Genomic DNA, 17,162 nt, shown 5'->3' with positions numbered 1-17,162 from the left:
TAAGACAAATAAGAGAATAACCCTACCGATTTTTCTTCAGTGATGATCACAGAGACTGACAAGAGGCCACTGAGCCTGCACTTTCCCCGCACACCTGACCTGGATGCTACACTCCCATGCCCTTGCATTCACCTGTCCACCCGCGGCTGCCCTCTGCTCTCCTCCGGCGCCATCCACGGTTCCTGTGGCTTCCAACTGTTTCTTTCTAGAGAGCTTGACCCCTTCTCTCCGGCATCAAAAGCTGTTGAGCAAAATTCTTCAATAAAGTGACTCAGGGCAAAGGATGGAGTGTGGATTAGATAAAGTGCAAGAGCAATTAGAATGGTTTTTCCAACATTCAAAAGGCAATTATGCTAAGTGCAACGTGGAGTCATAGATTTGGATCCCGGAACAAAAGGAGGACAGGAGTGGAAAACCGATCCAAACAGAAGTGCGTATTTCAGTTAATGGTGTGGAACCAGGACTAACTTCTTGCTTTTGACAATTGTTCCATATTACATAAGATGTCAACCTTGGGGGAAGCTGGGAGAAGGGTATACCATGGTCCTTACAACTTTCCTATAAACCTCAAGAGAGTTTATAACGCAGACATGCAATAGGACAATGGTAAGAACAAAAGAAAGATGGGGGACAGACTGAATACGCATTTCCACAGCGGGTGTCTCTCTTCATGTGGCTGCTTCCAGGCACCCAAGACACAGCTCAACCAAGACTCTGTCCCTGGTGCTATTATGGGAGGGGCGTCACCTGCTTGAGCCCTTGGGAAACCCGGGTCTCTGACACTTTAGGGAAAGAGAAAGATGACACACTCAAAGCAACCATGATGCTGCCTGGCGCAGAGCTGGCAATCCACGGATACGGGCTGGACACAAGACAGCAATTCCAGCCCTTCTCCTCTCAGACTGGCTGCATTCTACTCATAACAACTGTCATACAGTTTCACCCCTAAAAGAAATTAAATCCAACGACACGTCTTAGAGACAGCTGCGTATAAATACCGGTCAGTAGGCAAAAGGGAGTGTGTGTGTGCTTAGTCACCCAGCCGGGTCTGACTCTTTGGGACCCAGGGATGCAGCCCGCCAGGCTCCTCTGTCCGTGGAATTCTCCAGGCAAGAATACAGGAGTGGGTTGCCATTCCCTTCTCCAGGGGATCTTCTCGAATGCAGGGATCAAACTCAGGTCTTCTGCCTTGGCTGGCAGATTCTTTACCATCTGATCTACCAGGGAAGCCCAGGGGAAAGGGTAGAGGGGAAGAAAACAGGTTTTTCTGCTACTAGGACCTGAAAGCACTGCCTGCTTATCGAGGGCAACTCAATGTCCCTTCCCTCCTGTGGCCCATCTTTTGCAATCTCTGGCATTAACACTGTTACTAGAAGACTAAGCAGAGGGGAGACAAGACCCCAAATCAGATATATATATACTTAAAACTTGGGGTGTGGGGTAGATTAAAACACTGAATCTACTACAACAGGGTTTTAAAGCACCTATACATCACTCCAACTCAAAGGGTAGTTAGTTCCAACCAGCAGACTCTGCATCACAGGGAGGACATTCCCCTCCAGGTCCTCGGGCCCGCCCAACCCAGTCTGAGTGTCAGAAGAACCTTCGTTAACAAGAGCCAGCTGATTCCACGCCATCGGCTTTCGCAGGTGTGACTGGGGATCATTTACCATGCTCTCCCTACTCCCCCCAGCCCCACAGGTAAACAGGGTGGTTACATCCATTTTTAATTGAAGGAGTTACTCCTCCATGAGTCATTTGGAAAGCTTTCACAGAAAGCCCCGTTTCTCAAGAAGCACCCCACCCGGGGAGAGAACGCGGGGTGTTCAGCTGTATGATCAGTATAACTCCAGGGAACAGCACAGGTGACCTGGGGTTCAAATGAAGGAGCAGAAGACCGTTGAGAGTAGGTGAGGAGCCCCGAAGCCATGCGAAGGCAGGACAGGAGGCTGGGGGTGGAGAGCTCACCCGGGAGCTCAGCCTACATGCTGGGCTGAAAAGGGGTCCAGAGGCCAGGAGGTGCGTCCGGGCTGGGGCAGTCAGAGCGCAGAACCAGTGCAGGAGAGAGGACTTGCGGGGCATGCAAGGGGCATTTCCAACAAAGATCTGACGACAGATGAGAACGGGGCCTGGCACCAGAGGCATAGGCGACCAAAGCAAACTAAACAGACAACTTGGGCTTCAGGAAAATTAAAACAAGCTTTATGCATCCAGAGACTGCCAAGAGAGTAACATGCAACACCCACGAAGAGAGAAAACACCTGCAATCAGGCATCTGACGAAGGATTAACGTCCAGAATATAGAGTGGTGGTTTAGTCGCTAAGTCGTGTCCGATTCTTTGAGACTTCGTGGACTGCAGCCCACCAGGCTCCTCTGTCCATGGGATTTCCCAGGCCAAGAACACTGGAGTGGGTTGCCATTCCCTTCACCAGGGGATCTTCCTGATCCAGGGATCGAACCCAGGTCTTCCAAACTGCAGGCAGATTCTTCACTGACTGAGCTACCAGGGAATATAGAGAGAACCCCTAAACTCAGCAGCAACAGAAAACAATTCAAGTCAAAGACGGGCAGATGACCTGAATGAATGTTTCTTCAAAGAAGACACACAAGTGATCAATAAGCACATGAAAAGATGCCCAACACCGCTCATCTAAGCGTTAGGGAAATGCAAATCACAACTACAATGAGGTATCACCTCACACTCAGCACGATGGCTACTATCAAAAAATAAATAAATAAACAAAAATTACAAATGTAGGGTGTGGACAAATTGGAACCCTTGTGCCCAACAGGTGGGAATGTAAAATGGTATCGCTGCAATGGATAAACAGTTCGGCAGCTCCTCAAGAAAGTAAAAATAGAATTACCATATGATCCAGCAATCCCACTTCTGGGTATATACCCAAAAGAACTGAAAAACAGGATCTCAAAGAGATATCTGTACACCCATTTTCCTAGCAGCATTATTTATGACAGGGAAAAAGGGTCAGAATGGAAGCCCCAAAAAGGAGAATTTTAAATGATCCCAAGTGTTCTGATGTTTGGAAGATGCACACTTGAGTACTTGGAGGTGAGCGTCACAGCGGCTGCTCCTGACTCACCAGGGGCTCTGGAGGAAGCGTATTTACATACTCTTACAGACACAGATAAAGCAAACTTGGCATGAGGTGAACTGCTGACTCATGGTGGCTGGTAATTAGTAATCACTGGCCTAGTCGTTCAACTGCTCTGTATGTTTAAAACTGTCTCATAATAAAAAGTTGGGAAAAGAAATGTTTAAAATTCGACAGACTTGCGGGTGGAGAGGGCAGGCAACACTCGCAAAGTCGGAGGTTCTAGATGACAGGATGGAGACATCGAGGAAGCAGCTGGGAATGAGCGAGTACGGACAGACATGCAGGTGCCAGCAGCCCTTCCCTGCTGGCTCAGACAGTAAAGAATCCGCCTGCAATGTGGGAGACCTGGGTTTGATCCCTGGGTTGGGAAGATCCCCTGGAGGAGGGCATGGCAACCCACTCCAGTATTCTTGCCTGGAGAATCCCCATGGACAGAAGAGCCTGGTGGGCTACAGTCCAAGGGGTACCAGAGTCGAACACGACGGAGCAACTAAGCACAGCACTCAGCAGAGCAGGCTGATGAGAGCGCTGAAGAAAAGCCCAGAGGAGCGGGGACTCTCCAAAATTTCCTAAGAGGAAAGCAGCTTTACCTGCTTCACTTCAGCCAGAAGAGTGGAACTCAATGGAAGAGAGTTTCCATTAAGAGGGTGATGGATGGACCATACTGAGAAGGCTGGAGGGTCAGCAGGGCAGGGACTGAGAAAAAGTTGTAAGTACCGTGACCAGGAATTCCCTAGGCCTTTGTGACCTTCGGGAGAGCTGTTCACACGCTTCAGTGGGAGGCCAGAAAGAGAAAGGCTTTGGGATGCTCCGGTCACGGGGTAATGGAGGCAGACACCCCTTCTCACCCGGGGGTGATGGGTGCCCCCAAAGCACTCTGGGGGAGGGTGAGCTGCTTTTGCTCCCTTGTCCTGAAGATGACATCATCAGCCTTCAGGGCCCTCAAACTCCCTCAAGTAATTAAACAGTCAGAGCTGCTTTCAGCCCGGAGTATGTCAGGTCCTGATGCTCCCGGAAGCCACACAAGAGACACAGATGTGTGTGTCTGTCTTTCTTCCCACCTGCACTTAGGGGGCCAGTAAGTATAGTCCCGTGGACATGCCTGTCAAGGCAGCTCCGCCAGCCCTCATCACAGCAGCATCTCCCAAAAAAAAAGGATTAAAATTAAAGCTAGGAGGAAGAACCTCATCAGAGCTGCTGAGTGTGAAGGACCAGCTCTCACTTGCAGGATGCAAATGAAGAACGCTCTTCAGACTGCAGGAAATCTCTCCAGGAGCTGGGGGTTTTCATTTTATTGTTGAATAGGATTGACTGCAGTTTGTTTTTTTTGTTTTTGTAAAGCACTACTCAGTATCTTGAATTTTTTTAATTGCTCAGATTGTCACAGTCAGAATGAATTTTTACCAGATATAGCTATGCTATCAACTTAAACCATAAGTGATCTGGTGTCTAGTTCCTTTCATCTTGCTGCAGAAAATAAGATGTTTCAGTCTTTCAAAATATGCAAACACACCAAAAACCCCTCAACTAGTCAACTAGATTTAACCCCCAAAAGACACGCATCCCAGGACTTACTGCTGAGCTGAACCCCTCTGAACAGCTATCATCTGCCTCAATGTTTAAATCCTAAGACCTTTTTCACAATCCTGCTTCAGAAGAACACAGTGGACCTGCGGACCCAATGGACCAAGAGATCCATTCAAATCAGTCAGCCTGGGTCGAAGGACATGAAACCCTCAACCGCAGGGTGTAGCTGACGAGCAAAACACGGGCAAATAACCTTGGAGGAGATACATTCAGAGGGTCATCCACTAACATGATTCAGTTCTATTCTGAACTACAAAAAGAGCGTTTCGCTCTTCGCTGTTGGTAACCACACGTGTCAGGTGGCTCCTAATAGAGCCCCCTGAGGCTGGCAGAAATGTCAGTGAGAGAAGCAACTCTGAACGTGTGTTCCAGCTCAGTCAGAGTTGCCACTGTGGGCTCAAGAGCATGAAAACCTCGTCCTTCTCAGGGCTTGGCATCCAGCCGCTGGGCCGCTGGAGCCTCAGGGAGGAGCTACGGTTAAAAACACCAAACTGCTAGTCGATGTGAGTGACAGCATTATGTAAAGCGAAAAGCACTCTGGAAACGGTCCTACCGGCCACTTCCCCCCTTGAGCATCCTCCCACTCTGATCTGGGCAGCAAACTCCGAAAAGCTTTCAATCAGAACAGGAGCACAGACTGTGTCTTCCATGGGTTAAGACTCTTGAAGAGAGAACCCGCTCATCACCAAAATCACCGTAAATTCAACTCCGAGGGGACCGCAGGGTCGGCTGCACTGCTCACGGGTCCAGCGTTGTTGCGATGGCAACGCACATCACCCACTACACCCGAAGCCCTTTTGTAAAGTGCTGGCCCCATGGATGCTCCATTGGAGTCCATGAGGCCCATGGGTAAAGTTGTAAAAGAAAAAGTTCCTCTCAGTCGAACAGGAAAGTGACAAACAGAAAGGCAGGACTGCCAGGGATACGGGGATGGGGAAAGCACCAGAGGACCTCAGTGGCCTAAAGCACAAACAGGTGCGGAGCGGAGTCAGCCTGACGGGGGAGGGGCTGGCCCGGGAGAGGGGACTGAAGGAGTCCACCTGAACCTGGCTCGTGACTCAGCATTCCCAGCGGGAGGGTGACGATGGCAGCAAGACGGGCCAGGAGGTCACGATGGATTTCCTGACAGCGCCCTCGTCTAAGACAACACAGGAAGGCCGGTTACCTACGGGCAGGGAATCAGACTTGCACAGGTTTCTTTCACTCAACATCTAGGGGTATTCACAGGTTCTCTAGAAATAAAGTGTCTTCTGACAGTTGTTTGGATAACGACCAAGGGGCTAGGGAATGAATGACAAAAGTAGGCGGGAAGCAGCCTGCAGCGCAAACAGGGTGTTTCCCCCACACGGCTGCTCTTGACCAAGATGGCCTCCCTTGTGGCCACTGGCCCACCTTCCACCCATCCCAACACCCTGCCCTTTCTCCTCGCCTATGGCTCCCTCCCAGCCCACTGGGACATCCAAGTGTGAAAAGACTGGATGATTAATGCCAACCACAGGGCAATGACTCATGTTTGATGGGGGTACTCGATTCTAGCTAACGACCTATGAAACCTCAGGTGACAGCAAACTATATTTACTTCCACTTGTATTTGGGTTCCTCCACTATTATCAGTGTGACCAGATAAGTTACACAACTACTCTGTTCCTCGGGTTCCTCCTCTAAACAATAATAATAGTACCTAATTCCCAGGGGTGTTGTACACTTACTTAAGTGAGCGATACGCATAAAGCACTTATCGCGTGCCCAGCACACAGTAACACAGTAAGAAGAACGAGCATTATGTAATCTTTAAATACAAAAGCAATACTCTGCCATCCTTGTAATTCACAATCTCATTTCCTGTCTTTTGGGAATTTCAAAAGATGCCCCTGGATTCTAGAAGATACATATACCTACATACACACATTCATTCCATCCCCCTCCTGGAGGCTGGCAGACTTTGCCAGGTGTTACTTTAAATGTCCATTACTGTTTTCTTGTAAAGTAACAGGAGTGAAGATCATGAGTGTTTACAGAAGAGGCTTAAAGAAGTCAAAGGTGTAATCCACCAGGTCGTAAATTGCAACATCATCAAACAGGAATTCCTACATCACTGAAACAAACTGCACCTTCTGGCTTCTCTGGGGAGGGGCATCACCCTGTGATGCATGGATGTGATCTCCTGAAGGGACAGGGCTGGCCCTGTCTGATGGACATCAGGATAGTGTCTGCCAACAGCCAAGAGGCTGCTCCGGGCACCACCCAGCTAAGCTTCTGGTTATTCTACCTGTGCAGGCTCAGTTCAGTGGCGAGAAAGACAGACCTTGTATTTTATTTTAGACAGAGAAAAGGAGGCAGTGACGAGGCCAAGGTCATTCAGAGTAGGTGACAGCCAGCAAAAGAACCCAAAGGTTTTTACTTCCAATCACAGGACGCAAACACATGTCCCTCATCGGGTGAAAGTGCCCTTGAGTTAGGCAGTGGGCCAGAGAAGCCAGGAAGACACTGGGGCCTAGGAGTTAGAAACCAGAAGCCAAGGGACAAAGGTTAAAATCACAGCATAGTGGTGAGATGCCACAGCACTGTGATCCTACCTGAATAAAATGCAATTCGATGCACTCAGTCCTGCACCTTGGTTAACCTTACATAACTTCTTCCTATTACATCACTGAGAACAATTGCTTTTAATGGGTCCAGCACTGGACCAGTGAGGCAAGCAAACCTCACACGCTATGATGCTGCACTAAATAGCTTTCCCCGTGGAAATGCTGGCCTGAGGAGGAGCCAAAAATAAACCCAACAGCCAATTCCAGAGGGACCTGTCACCAGGAATGCCACACACAAAAACACACACCACCTCACAAAAGGAGGGTGATCATGAAAGACAGACCGTGAAAACTGTGGCAGCTAAGAGCAACAGACGATGCACAAGAGGCAGGAAAGCAAAGGAGGGTAAGCAGGAAGGCCCGAAACCTGCTCAGACAAACAGCAGTTGGCGCTCTTCTGTACAGAGGCTGCTCTGTCCAACCATGACAGGTGGAGATCAGAATGACCCACCATGTTTAGCCAACTCACAAGAAGGGCAAGAGGCTGTCAGCACTCGGCTTCATTCCAAAAATCTACTCAAAGGATGACCATTGATGGGAAGGCCGGAGTCTCCACACAGGCCATCCCTGGCCCAATGGGACAAGTCTCAAGTGGATAAATCAGCTATCACATTGAAGGGGTCGGGAGCGCAAGGAAAGGAAGGGGCACAGATTGCGTGCCTCTTTTTAAGTCCTAAAGAAGCTTATAACTTTGGCTGCTTGAAGCCTCAGGAGTCAGACCAGAAATCCTGCAGTTTCCAGGAAGAACGACTTATTTTTCTGTTGATAACTTTCACGGTAGTGGCCAGGAGGCGACAGGACTTGTTGACTGTCCTCTTCATCTCTCCTTCTCAATTTGCTCATTAAAAACTTAAAAGAAATTAAGAAACTAAGAGTACTCACTGTCTGCCATATTAACAAAAACTACAAAAAACACTCCACAGCCTACCAAACAATTCACATTAAAAGGACACTATTTATAAAATGGCAATGGCTGGCAGCTTTAAAAAGAAGTTTCCCAAGACTGTCACTGCTTCATCCTATCAATAACTGGGTTCTCAAGCCTCATAACCAGATTAGTGATGGAGTAGAAATCAGAACCTGAAAGCTCACTCTCGGTCTAATGGCCTTTACAGCACACTGTCACTCCAATGGGTATATGAGCAGTGGGAAGTGAGAGGGAAAATCTTCCTAAACCATAATGTCACACGGTCCCAGGCCCCACCCCACCACCCAATGGGTGCTCAGGAGCAAAACCTCAGAAGCAGAACTGGTCAGGGCCATCTGTGCCTATGGTTCACAGTAACAGAGAGCTACCTACCAGGTATAAACTCCCCTTTTCCCCACCAATAAACCTATTTTCCAGACAGAAGAATGGGCACTACGTGTCACCCCATCCTAAAATCCCCACGTCCCTGAGGCTCCGCCAAGCTCAGAAGTGGCAGAAACTACAAGAGCAAAGAAAACATCCCCACTGGGGCCACGATGGACTGCACCGAATTCAAAGCAAGTCGCAAGAGGGCAGCTTCAAGATATACCCAATCTGGGGCCTTAAACTTATTTTCTATTTAACTCCAAAATAGATTATTTTAAGTCAAACTTCATATAATTACACACTGGGGGAGGAGACAGACTGACCATAACTGTAAACAAAGTTAACCACCAAAGTCAAGATGAACAGGAACAACAACGGATAAACACTGCAGCTCCCAGCGGTGAGCCGGGCCTGCCTCCGTGAGTCCCAGGGCAGGAGGCCCTGACTGGGTCCAGCGGGCTCCATCCCAGAAGTCACAAACCTCCAGAGGAGATGGTTAGGGAAAATGTTTTTTAAGAACCAATGGAAAGACGGTGGCAACCCTTCACCAGTGTGACAACCTTCGCTAGTGTGACCACACAGAAACGCGGTGTATAGAGCAAAAAGTCCTATCTCCCCAACAATACTGGTAGTGATTTTTAACCAGCATTCTGCAGCAAAGGTCATCTATTCCACATACTTCTGCGTGAACTTATCATTTTCTCTCCGACTCAGAGAAGCTACTGCCTGATCCGTATTTTTCTGAGGGGAAGCCAGAGGTCCTGTGCACGGATTTCTGTGCCCGTGGATGCGCATGTACTGGCTGGGAAAAAGACCCTGCTGGTATCAGTGGTGACTTCTGCCACTAGGAAATAGATCACAGGCTCTTCCAGAGAGTGGGGACTTCTTCCCAGCCAGACCGGTCATCACAGAACCCTTGTGCAGGTCGCCTTCGTCTCCCGTTGGGTCAGAAACCCTGATTAACTTCCAAAGTGCCCTCCCCTGAAATCAGACCACTCAACATCCCCGGCAGCTAAAACAGTCCAGGCCTGATTTTCACCAAGAAATGTTTTCTTGAAGGAGAGGAGGAGGAGATGAAAAAGGGGTGAAAGATACAAGAGGCGTGTGTGTCTGTGAATTACTGATAGGAGTTCAACACTCGGGGAAAACAAGATGTGAAAAGCCACCAAACCAACCCTGGTTCACGGTTTAAATTTTATGATGATGAACGGGGGAGTCTGCTATTTGCTTAATGGCCTCAGGTAAGACAAATCCTTCAGGTTTCCAAATGGGTGGCTCCTCTCCATCCAGGGTTCTATAGTATTTTTTTTCCCCCCAAGAAAGTCCAACTATACTTAAGAGAGTCATCAATTCCAGTCAGTAGCTGCCACATCCCTCCCTGCACCACCAGGGCTATTAATATCAGGGCTCCGATTGTTAATGATTTTACTCAAAGTTCCCTGTAGCAGTTAAAACCAGGCAACAAGCTAAAACACAAAGGGGCTGGTTTTCTTCACCCATAATAATGCATTCTGCAATCCAGTGAACTTCCTGGGGTTTCAGGTCGGCCGAGATTTTCACTTCTATCTTTTGTTTTGGAATGCCCACAACCCCTCCCTGCACGGACCGGCACGGCCTTCCTTTCTGGATGCACAATGCAGTAGGTAGCTGCTCTGGGGGTCACAAGAACGCCGCACTGGTGTAAAGCCGAGAGCGTGCCTGCCCCAGGAGTTCCCCCACCGGACTGGGTTCACATAAAGGATCTTGAGGCCGACACCGCAGCAGCCTGGCACGGGCTTGCCAGTCTTTCGCGTGGGGGAAGCCCGGGGCCCGGTGGCCCAGGGCTGGTGCAATGACTTTGCACCGGAGCGTCCCTGCCGCGGAGGCTTGTCCTCCCATCTCGGCCCCACTGCAGTGTGGCACCACTACCGGGCAGCGCCCTGCACGCCTCCCCTCTCGGCCCAGGGCTCGAGCGGCCGACTCGGTCCCCCGCCGGGCCCCCGGCCCGGCCCCCGCCCGCCGGCCCGCCGCACCTTGGTCTCCTTCACGTGCTGCTTGACGCCCTCCGGGTACCACTGGACGCGCACGTAGCCGCGGCGCAGCGGGCTGGCCCGGCCCTCCTCGTGGCCCGCGCCCCCCGCCTCCGAGCAGCCCGAGCTCCCACGGCCCTCCTCCTCGCCCTCCGAGTCCGAGTCCTCGCCGTGGATGAGGCGCACCAGCCCGAAGTGCACCGAGCCGCGGTAACGGCCCGACACCAGGTCGTGGGAGAAGAGCAGCCGCTGCGAGCCGGCTTCGGGGCCGGAGTCCGAGGATGGCCCGGAGCCCGAGTCCGCGGCGGGCGCCGGGGCCGGGGCGGGGGCTGCGTCCGGGCTCGGGGGCGCGTCCGGGACCTGGGCGGGAGCCGGGGCTGCGGGCGCGGACGCTGCGGGATCCGCCATAACTGCGCTGCGCGAGTCTCGGGCGGCGGCGACGGCGGCGGCGACGGCGGCAGCAGCGGCGGCGAAAAAGGCACGGGGAGGCGGGGCCTGCCGGCGCCGGGGGGCGGGGCCACGGCGCGCTGACGTGGCTGCGTGCCGCCGTCGTCAGGGAACCGAGATGCGGTTGCTAGGGGCTACTGTCTGGTCGCTAGGGGACGCTGGAGATTCTGCCGCGGGCGAGGGGCGGGGTGTGAAGGGATGCACTGCACGAGGGCGGGGCGGGGCCAGAGGGAGTAAAAGGACGGAGAGAAGAGACAGGGGTGGGGACCCAGGTGTGGGAAGTGGAGTGCTCACCGAGGAAGAGGGGAGGGGTCGAGGCAGGACGGAGGATGGTCCGGAGACCGTCCGCAACACTTAATGAGCTCCCTAGACGTCTCCAGTCTACTTCTAGGCACTGGGAGGGATACAGAAGGAACAAGATACAGCCTCTGTCCTCTAGGTGTTTACAATCTAGTTGGGAAGACGAAACATACACACATTAAATAGCTTAAAGGCAACTCCAATGCAGCTTGTAAGCAAGGCTAAATATAGAGTGTATCTAGAGTGCACTGCATTAGGGAATTCTTTGCAAAGCCTGGAAGGTCATGACCCCTTAGGGACTGGTCAAGGAATTGGTGAAGAAGTCCCAGAGAAAGATTGGAAACGTAAGCAAGTGTTAGTGGCCCCTATGGTTTGGCTTTAAACTCATCTAGATGACTTCAAAGCTCCTTGAGGCTTATGTGTTGCAAGAAGGAGGAGAGAGGGGTAATTAAGAGTGTAAGCTGTCCATTCCAATTTTGGGCATAGACACTAACCTTATAAAGTTGGCAAGCTGATAAACTTCTTTTCACCTTAATTTTCTCATCTGTAAAATTGGAGAGGTAATAGCAGTACCTCTGTGATCTGGCAGTTGAGAGGATTAAGTGAAATAGAACGGTGCCTGGCATATAGTTCCCCAATAAAGGAATTTTTTATATATTACATTATTATAATATGTCAAACCCCCTGCCTAGACTAACATTCTAGACTGGCAGAATTCTTAGACTTACAGTCTGCTCCAGATTGCCATTTTAAAATATTAAAAGTAATTATAAAACAGAAGTAATTATACTGATGTGTCTCTCCTAAGTAACTTCCAAAAGATTTAGATACATTCTCAGAGGACAGAGTCATGCTGGGTTGTTGAAAGGAAATTAGGAATACTCAAGATATGGCCCTCCTCACCTTTCTCAGTTTAAATCATTTTTTTTTTCACAATTTTCTGCAAGACCACAAGTGGTAAATTAGCAAGATAAGTCAATATTCCAGTATTTAGGTTCTTCAGAAAAGGCACTGGGTAGTTTATAGGCTACCAAGGATATAGAACTATACTCATGGAAAAGTTATGAGCGTTCATGAAAGGGAAAACACTTTTTTTTTAATTAAAAAAAGCACACATGAAGTGCAGATGGCAACCTGAGTACTTGAGATGCCCTGAGTTAAGTACTTACAGAGTATTGATATATTACTGAGCGTGGAGTGGTTGTCAGTGGACATATATCTTGGAAAATTCACATACTAAGGTACAGGAAAAAAAGACTTAAGGGGAAGTGAGGATATGATGGCGAGACAAAGCTTGATTCCCAAGTCATGGCCTTCCTATCCCAGACCGCAGTGCAGAATATCCATCTGGAATTATTGCTGTAAAGACACACTTCCCTACTCCTTTCCCCATAAAGACTTGGGAGGCTTAGTAGCAGTGACATAGTTGCTTCTGTTCCATCTACCATGTCCCTTTAGCTCTGTCTCCTTGGCCCCTGATCACTTAACATTTATTGATAACTTATTATTGACCCGCACTGTGGCAGACACATTCACATGATCTTATTTGTTATCACAATTCTAAATACAGGTGTAATTAACTCTATTTTACCAGTGAGAAGCAGGGCCCAAGGAATTCAGTGCCTTAAGGGCAACTGGTAGAGTCAGGTTGGAACCCAGCTTTCCTGACTCAAGTTAAGGGTCTTGTCTTTTTTTTTGGCCAGGCCTCCAGGCTTACGGAATGTTAGTTCCCCAGCCAGAGATTGAACATTGGCCCTTGGCAGTGAAAGCTCAGAGTCCTAACTGCTGGACTGCCAGGGAGTTCCTTCGGAGTCTCTGTATCCATCAAGGGATGGGGGGTGAGCAAGACCTTAGAAGGGGCAGGGCAGATCTTTGTTTGATGTCAAAAATCTAAGTGAGTTTTGCATTCTTCTCCAGCTTATGCCAGTGTTTGTTTTAATATAATAAGAATGTCCTTTCCTCCCTAATCGTTGAGTAAAATTAGCACTCCAGGAAGACGTGCCATGTTTATTCTGCAGCTTCTTATAATAATGGCTAATAATAGCTACCATGTATTGAGCTGTAACTTAATGCCAAGTACTATGATAAGTGTTTTACATAGATTACCCATCTTTACATAGATTTAACCTGTGAGTGAGGAAGTATCAGCCCCACTTTGTGAAGCACCGCCCCAGACTGGGCTGTCCCCACTCCCCCACCACTACCAGGAACATGCTAGGTTGTAGACAAGAGCCCTTGATTTCAAATGCTGATCCCTCCCTTGCTCAACCTGTTTCAAGCTGGTGGATCCTCGCACTAATATGTGTAACCTGGTGCCTAGTAAGCACTGCTGCTGCTGCTGCTAAGTCACTGGCCGCCAAGTGAACAGATCCCCGTGAAGCAGGCTGTGTCTTTCCCTGCCTTAACTGGCCACAGCTGCCTCTCCAGAACCTTCAAATGATCGTGAGCCCCACTCTGCCCCCTACTGGAACCCTACCCTGCTTGGCCTCTCCAAACCTCTGAGTAGGAGGAAATCCAGATGGGCCCAGAGATGTCCCTTCCACCTTGCAATGAGTGTTTGGGAGCTCTAGGCTGCCTGCAGCACTGGGGTCTTTGGTTGGGAAAGGGGGACAGTAAGGGTGTGGCCCTGAGGAGCTGTCCCACACCCTCAGTGGCTGGCTGGAGAAATGCCTTTGAGCTCCACCAGCGGCTTGCTCTAGAATCATAGGCTCTTAGGATTTCCCTGGTGGCCCAGTGGTTAAGAATTTGCCTTCCAATGCAAGGGACATGGGTTCAATCCCTGTTTGGGGAACTAAGATCCCACATGCTGCAGGGCAACTAAGCTTTCATGCTGCAACAAAGACCCAGCTCAGGCAAAAAATTTTTTTTAATTTATTTTTAATTGAAGGATAATTGCTTTGCAATACCGTATTGGTTTCTGCCATGCATCAACATGCATCAGCCATAAGTATTCATATGTGCCCTCCCTCTTGAGTCTCCTTCCCACCCCCCACCCCATCCCACCCCTCTAGGTTGTCACCAAACCCATTTGAGTTCCCTGCGTTGTACAGCAAATTCCCACTGGCTATCTATTTTGCATTTGGTAGTGTTAATGTTTCCTGTTACTCTCTCCATCTGTCCCACCCTCTCCTTCCCCTGCTGTGTCCACAAGTCTGTCGTCTATGTCTGCGTCTCCACTGCTGCCCTGCAAACAGGCTCGTCAGTGTGTGTGTGTGTGTGTGTGTTAGTCACTCAGTCGTGTCCGACTGTGTAGCCCATCAGGCTCCTCTGTCCATGGAATTCTCCAGGCAAGAACATTGGAGTGGGTTGCCATTTCCTCCTTCAGAGGTTCATCAGTACCATCATTAAAAAAAATTTTTAAAGGCTCTTTTTGTTCCTGGAGCCTCACTCCTCCTTGCTTTGATGCCCTGGGTGAACTAACCGCGGGACACGCCCAAGGTCACCCTGCAGTACAATCAGAATGAAGACCTGGAGCAGCTGGTCTTTGGCTGGCCACTCTCTCTTGACCATGAGGATGGATTGCAGTCCACAGGGTGAAACCCATTGTGCTGGGGGTGACAGTGGAAAGGGTGAGCTGTGAGTGAGAGCCCAGGATCGGCAGGCTCGTCCTGCTTCCCTCCTTCCTGAGGATTCAGGGCCCAAGGACAGCAAATCTGGCAGACCAGCTTGCAGAACAGGAACAGGGCTGCTGTGGCTTAACCATGCCACACTCTTCACCACCACTGCCCCACCACCAAAGCATGGGCGCTTCCTGGATGACCAGCCACGGGAGCAAAGTGGCATCTTCTCCCTAAAACCCTTTCCTTTTCCCAGAGTCTTCATCCAGGTTGATGGCAGGGACACTTACCTGGATAAGTGTCCAAGGTACCAAGTTGGCCACCTGAGGGTCAGCCTTTGATATGGAGCTCTGTAAGTCAGCTAAGCCCAGAACCTGGTCCCTCCACCCTCCCTTTTCACACGCAAATAGCCCCTGGCTGCTTCACTGTAAGGGTCTGATGGGGCTGGGGTGATGGGATGGTGCAGTGGTTACGGCTGAGGTTCTGGAGTTAAATGAACTTGGGTTTGAAGCTTGTGTTGCCGCTGACTCACTAGGTGACCTTGGACAACTTATTTTACTTCTCTGAGCTTTGGTTTCCTTTGGGAATGTTAGCAATATCTACTAGATAAGGCTGTTAGAATTTAACTGTTATGAAGGATCGGAGATGCTGTGCCCGTGCCTGGACACTATAGGAGCCTGATCAACGTCAGCTGCTGCTATTAGTTCATCTCCACCCCTCACCACCTTGTTCCCGGAAGACTGGCATAGAAACACTCCTCAGCTTAGTGTCTTTCCGTGGTTCTCCACGGTCATTCAGAGTGGTACTCAGGGCCCTTCAGGAATTCCTTCATTCATTCCTCCCAGCTGCCTCCCATCACATCTTCCACCTCTGCACCCAGTTCACACCCTCCATGCTGCAGCCTCAGCTGCTCACGCCAGGATCCTGACTTTCCAGTGCCTCTGTGCTTTTGCTTGGCATTTTTTTTATTCCTCTGCTTCAGCCCATGGTTTTGCGTAAAAAACTCCTTTTCATCTTATGACGTCTTCCAAGAGCCCCATTGTGCCCACTAATTCCTCCACTTGCCTAATCATACCTGCCTGACTGCATTTATTTCACTCTATTAGGACCATTCGTTTGCATGCCTGTCTCTCCTGTGGTACTGTGTCTTCTTTGTACCTTTGTATTCCCAAATCTAGCACAGGTCTGATCCATAGTAGGTGCTCAAATGAGTTTTGTTATGAAACAGACTCACAGGCATAGAGAATGAACAGACTTGAGGTTGCTGAGGGGTGGGAGGATGGATTGGGAGTTTGGGGTCAGCAGATGCAAACTCTTACATATAGAATGGATAAAAAACAGGGTCCTACTGTAGAGCCTAGGGAACCATATTCGATACCCTGTAATAAACCATAATGGAAAAGAATATGAAAAAGAAGGTATATCTGTGTATAACTGAATCAGTTTGCTATACAGCAGAAGTGGACACAACATTGTAAATCAACTATACTTCAATTAAAAAAAATATTTATGTTAAATGATTGTGCAAAACAAGCCAGCCTCTCTCAAAGGCCCCGAATATGCCAACAGGTCACTGCACACCTCTGTCTTTGCTCAAGTCCCCAGTTCTCCATTTTTCCTAGACACACACCCCACTCAGGCACACTCACCCTACACACACATACATACATATGCACATGTGTGCACACATGCACACACATACATATGTGCTGCCCCTTCCCCAAGATTTTGCTGTCTCATTAAACTTCAGTCTCTAGATCTGGGCTGCCCTCTGCAGGAGCCCCTAAGCACATGTGGCTCTGGAGCACTTGAAATATGGCTGATCTTGGGCTTCCCTGGTGGTCTGGTGGCTAAGACTCGGTGCCTCCAATTCAGGAGACCTGGGTTCAGTCCCTGGTCAGGGAACTAGATCCCACATGCCACAACTAAGAGTCCCCATGCTGCAGCTAAAGCTTGGTGAAGCCAATAAATAAATAAAGTTATTTAGGCATCGTTTAAAAATGTGGCTGGTCTGAACTGACGTGTGCTGTAAATATAAAATACACATGACTTTTTTTGTCATCCTTCATCTGTATTTTGTATTTATTCTATCATAAATATATAATTATATACTATAGAAATGATATATTTTTTTTAAAACAAAAGGGTCCTCAAGTATAGATTCACGTATAATTGGCACCACACCATACCATAAATTTGTACTATGTACTCTTTTTTATGATTCAAGATAGTTTTATTACACCAAGCTACAGACTCAGTATAA

General features: G+C 49.2%; 1 protein-coding gene across 3 annotated transcripts in view; it reads right to left on the bottom strand.

The window, feature by feature from the left end:
• The window catches only part of UBE2O (ubiquitin conjugating enzyme E2 O), a 47,988-nt gene extending 36,908 nt beyond the window's left edge, over positions 1-11,080 (bottom strand). Inside the window, exon 1 of one of the 3 annotated variants that reach the window (XM_018063744.1) lies at positions 10,599-11,080. In XM_018063744.1, the coding sequence (XP_017919233.1) occupies positions 10,599-11,003 (405 nt within the window). In that variant the 5' untranslated portion in view covers positions 11,004-11,080. The remainder of the gene's footprint in view (positions 1-10,598) is intronic. The other 2 variants (XM_018063746.1, XM_018063745.1) reach the window with 2 other exon arrangements.

This window comes from Capra hircus, chromosome 19, assembly GCF_001704415.2.
Source record: "Capra hircus breed San Clemente chromosome 19, ASM170441v1, whole genome shotgun sequence".
Taxonomy (NCBI): Eukaryota; Metazoa; Chordata; class Mammalia; order Artiodactyla; family Bovidae; genus Capra; species Capra hircus.
This window is presented reverse-complemented; position numbering and strand designations above follow the sequence as displayed.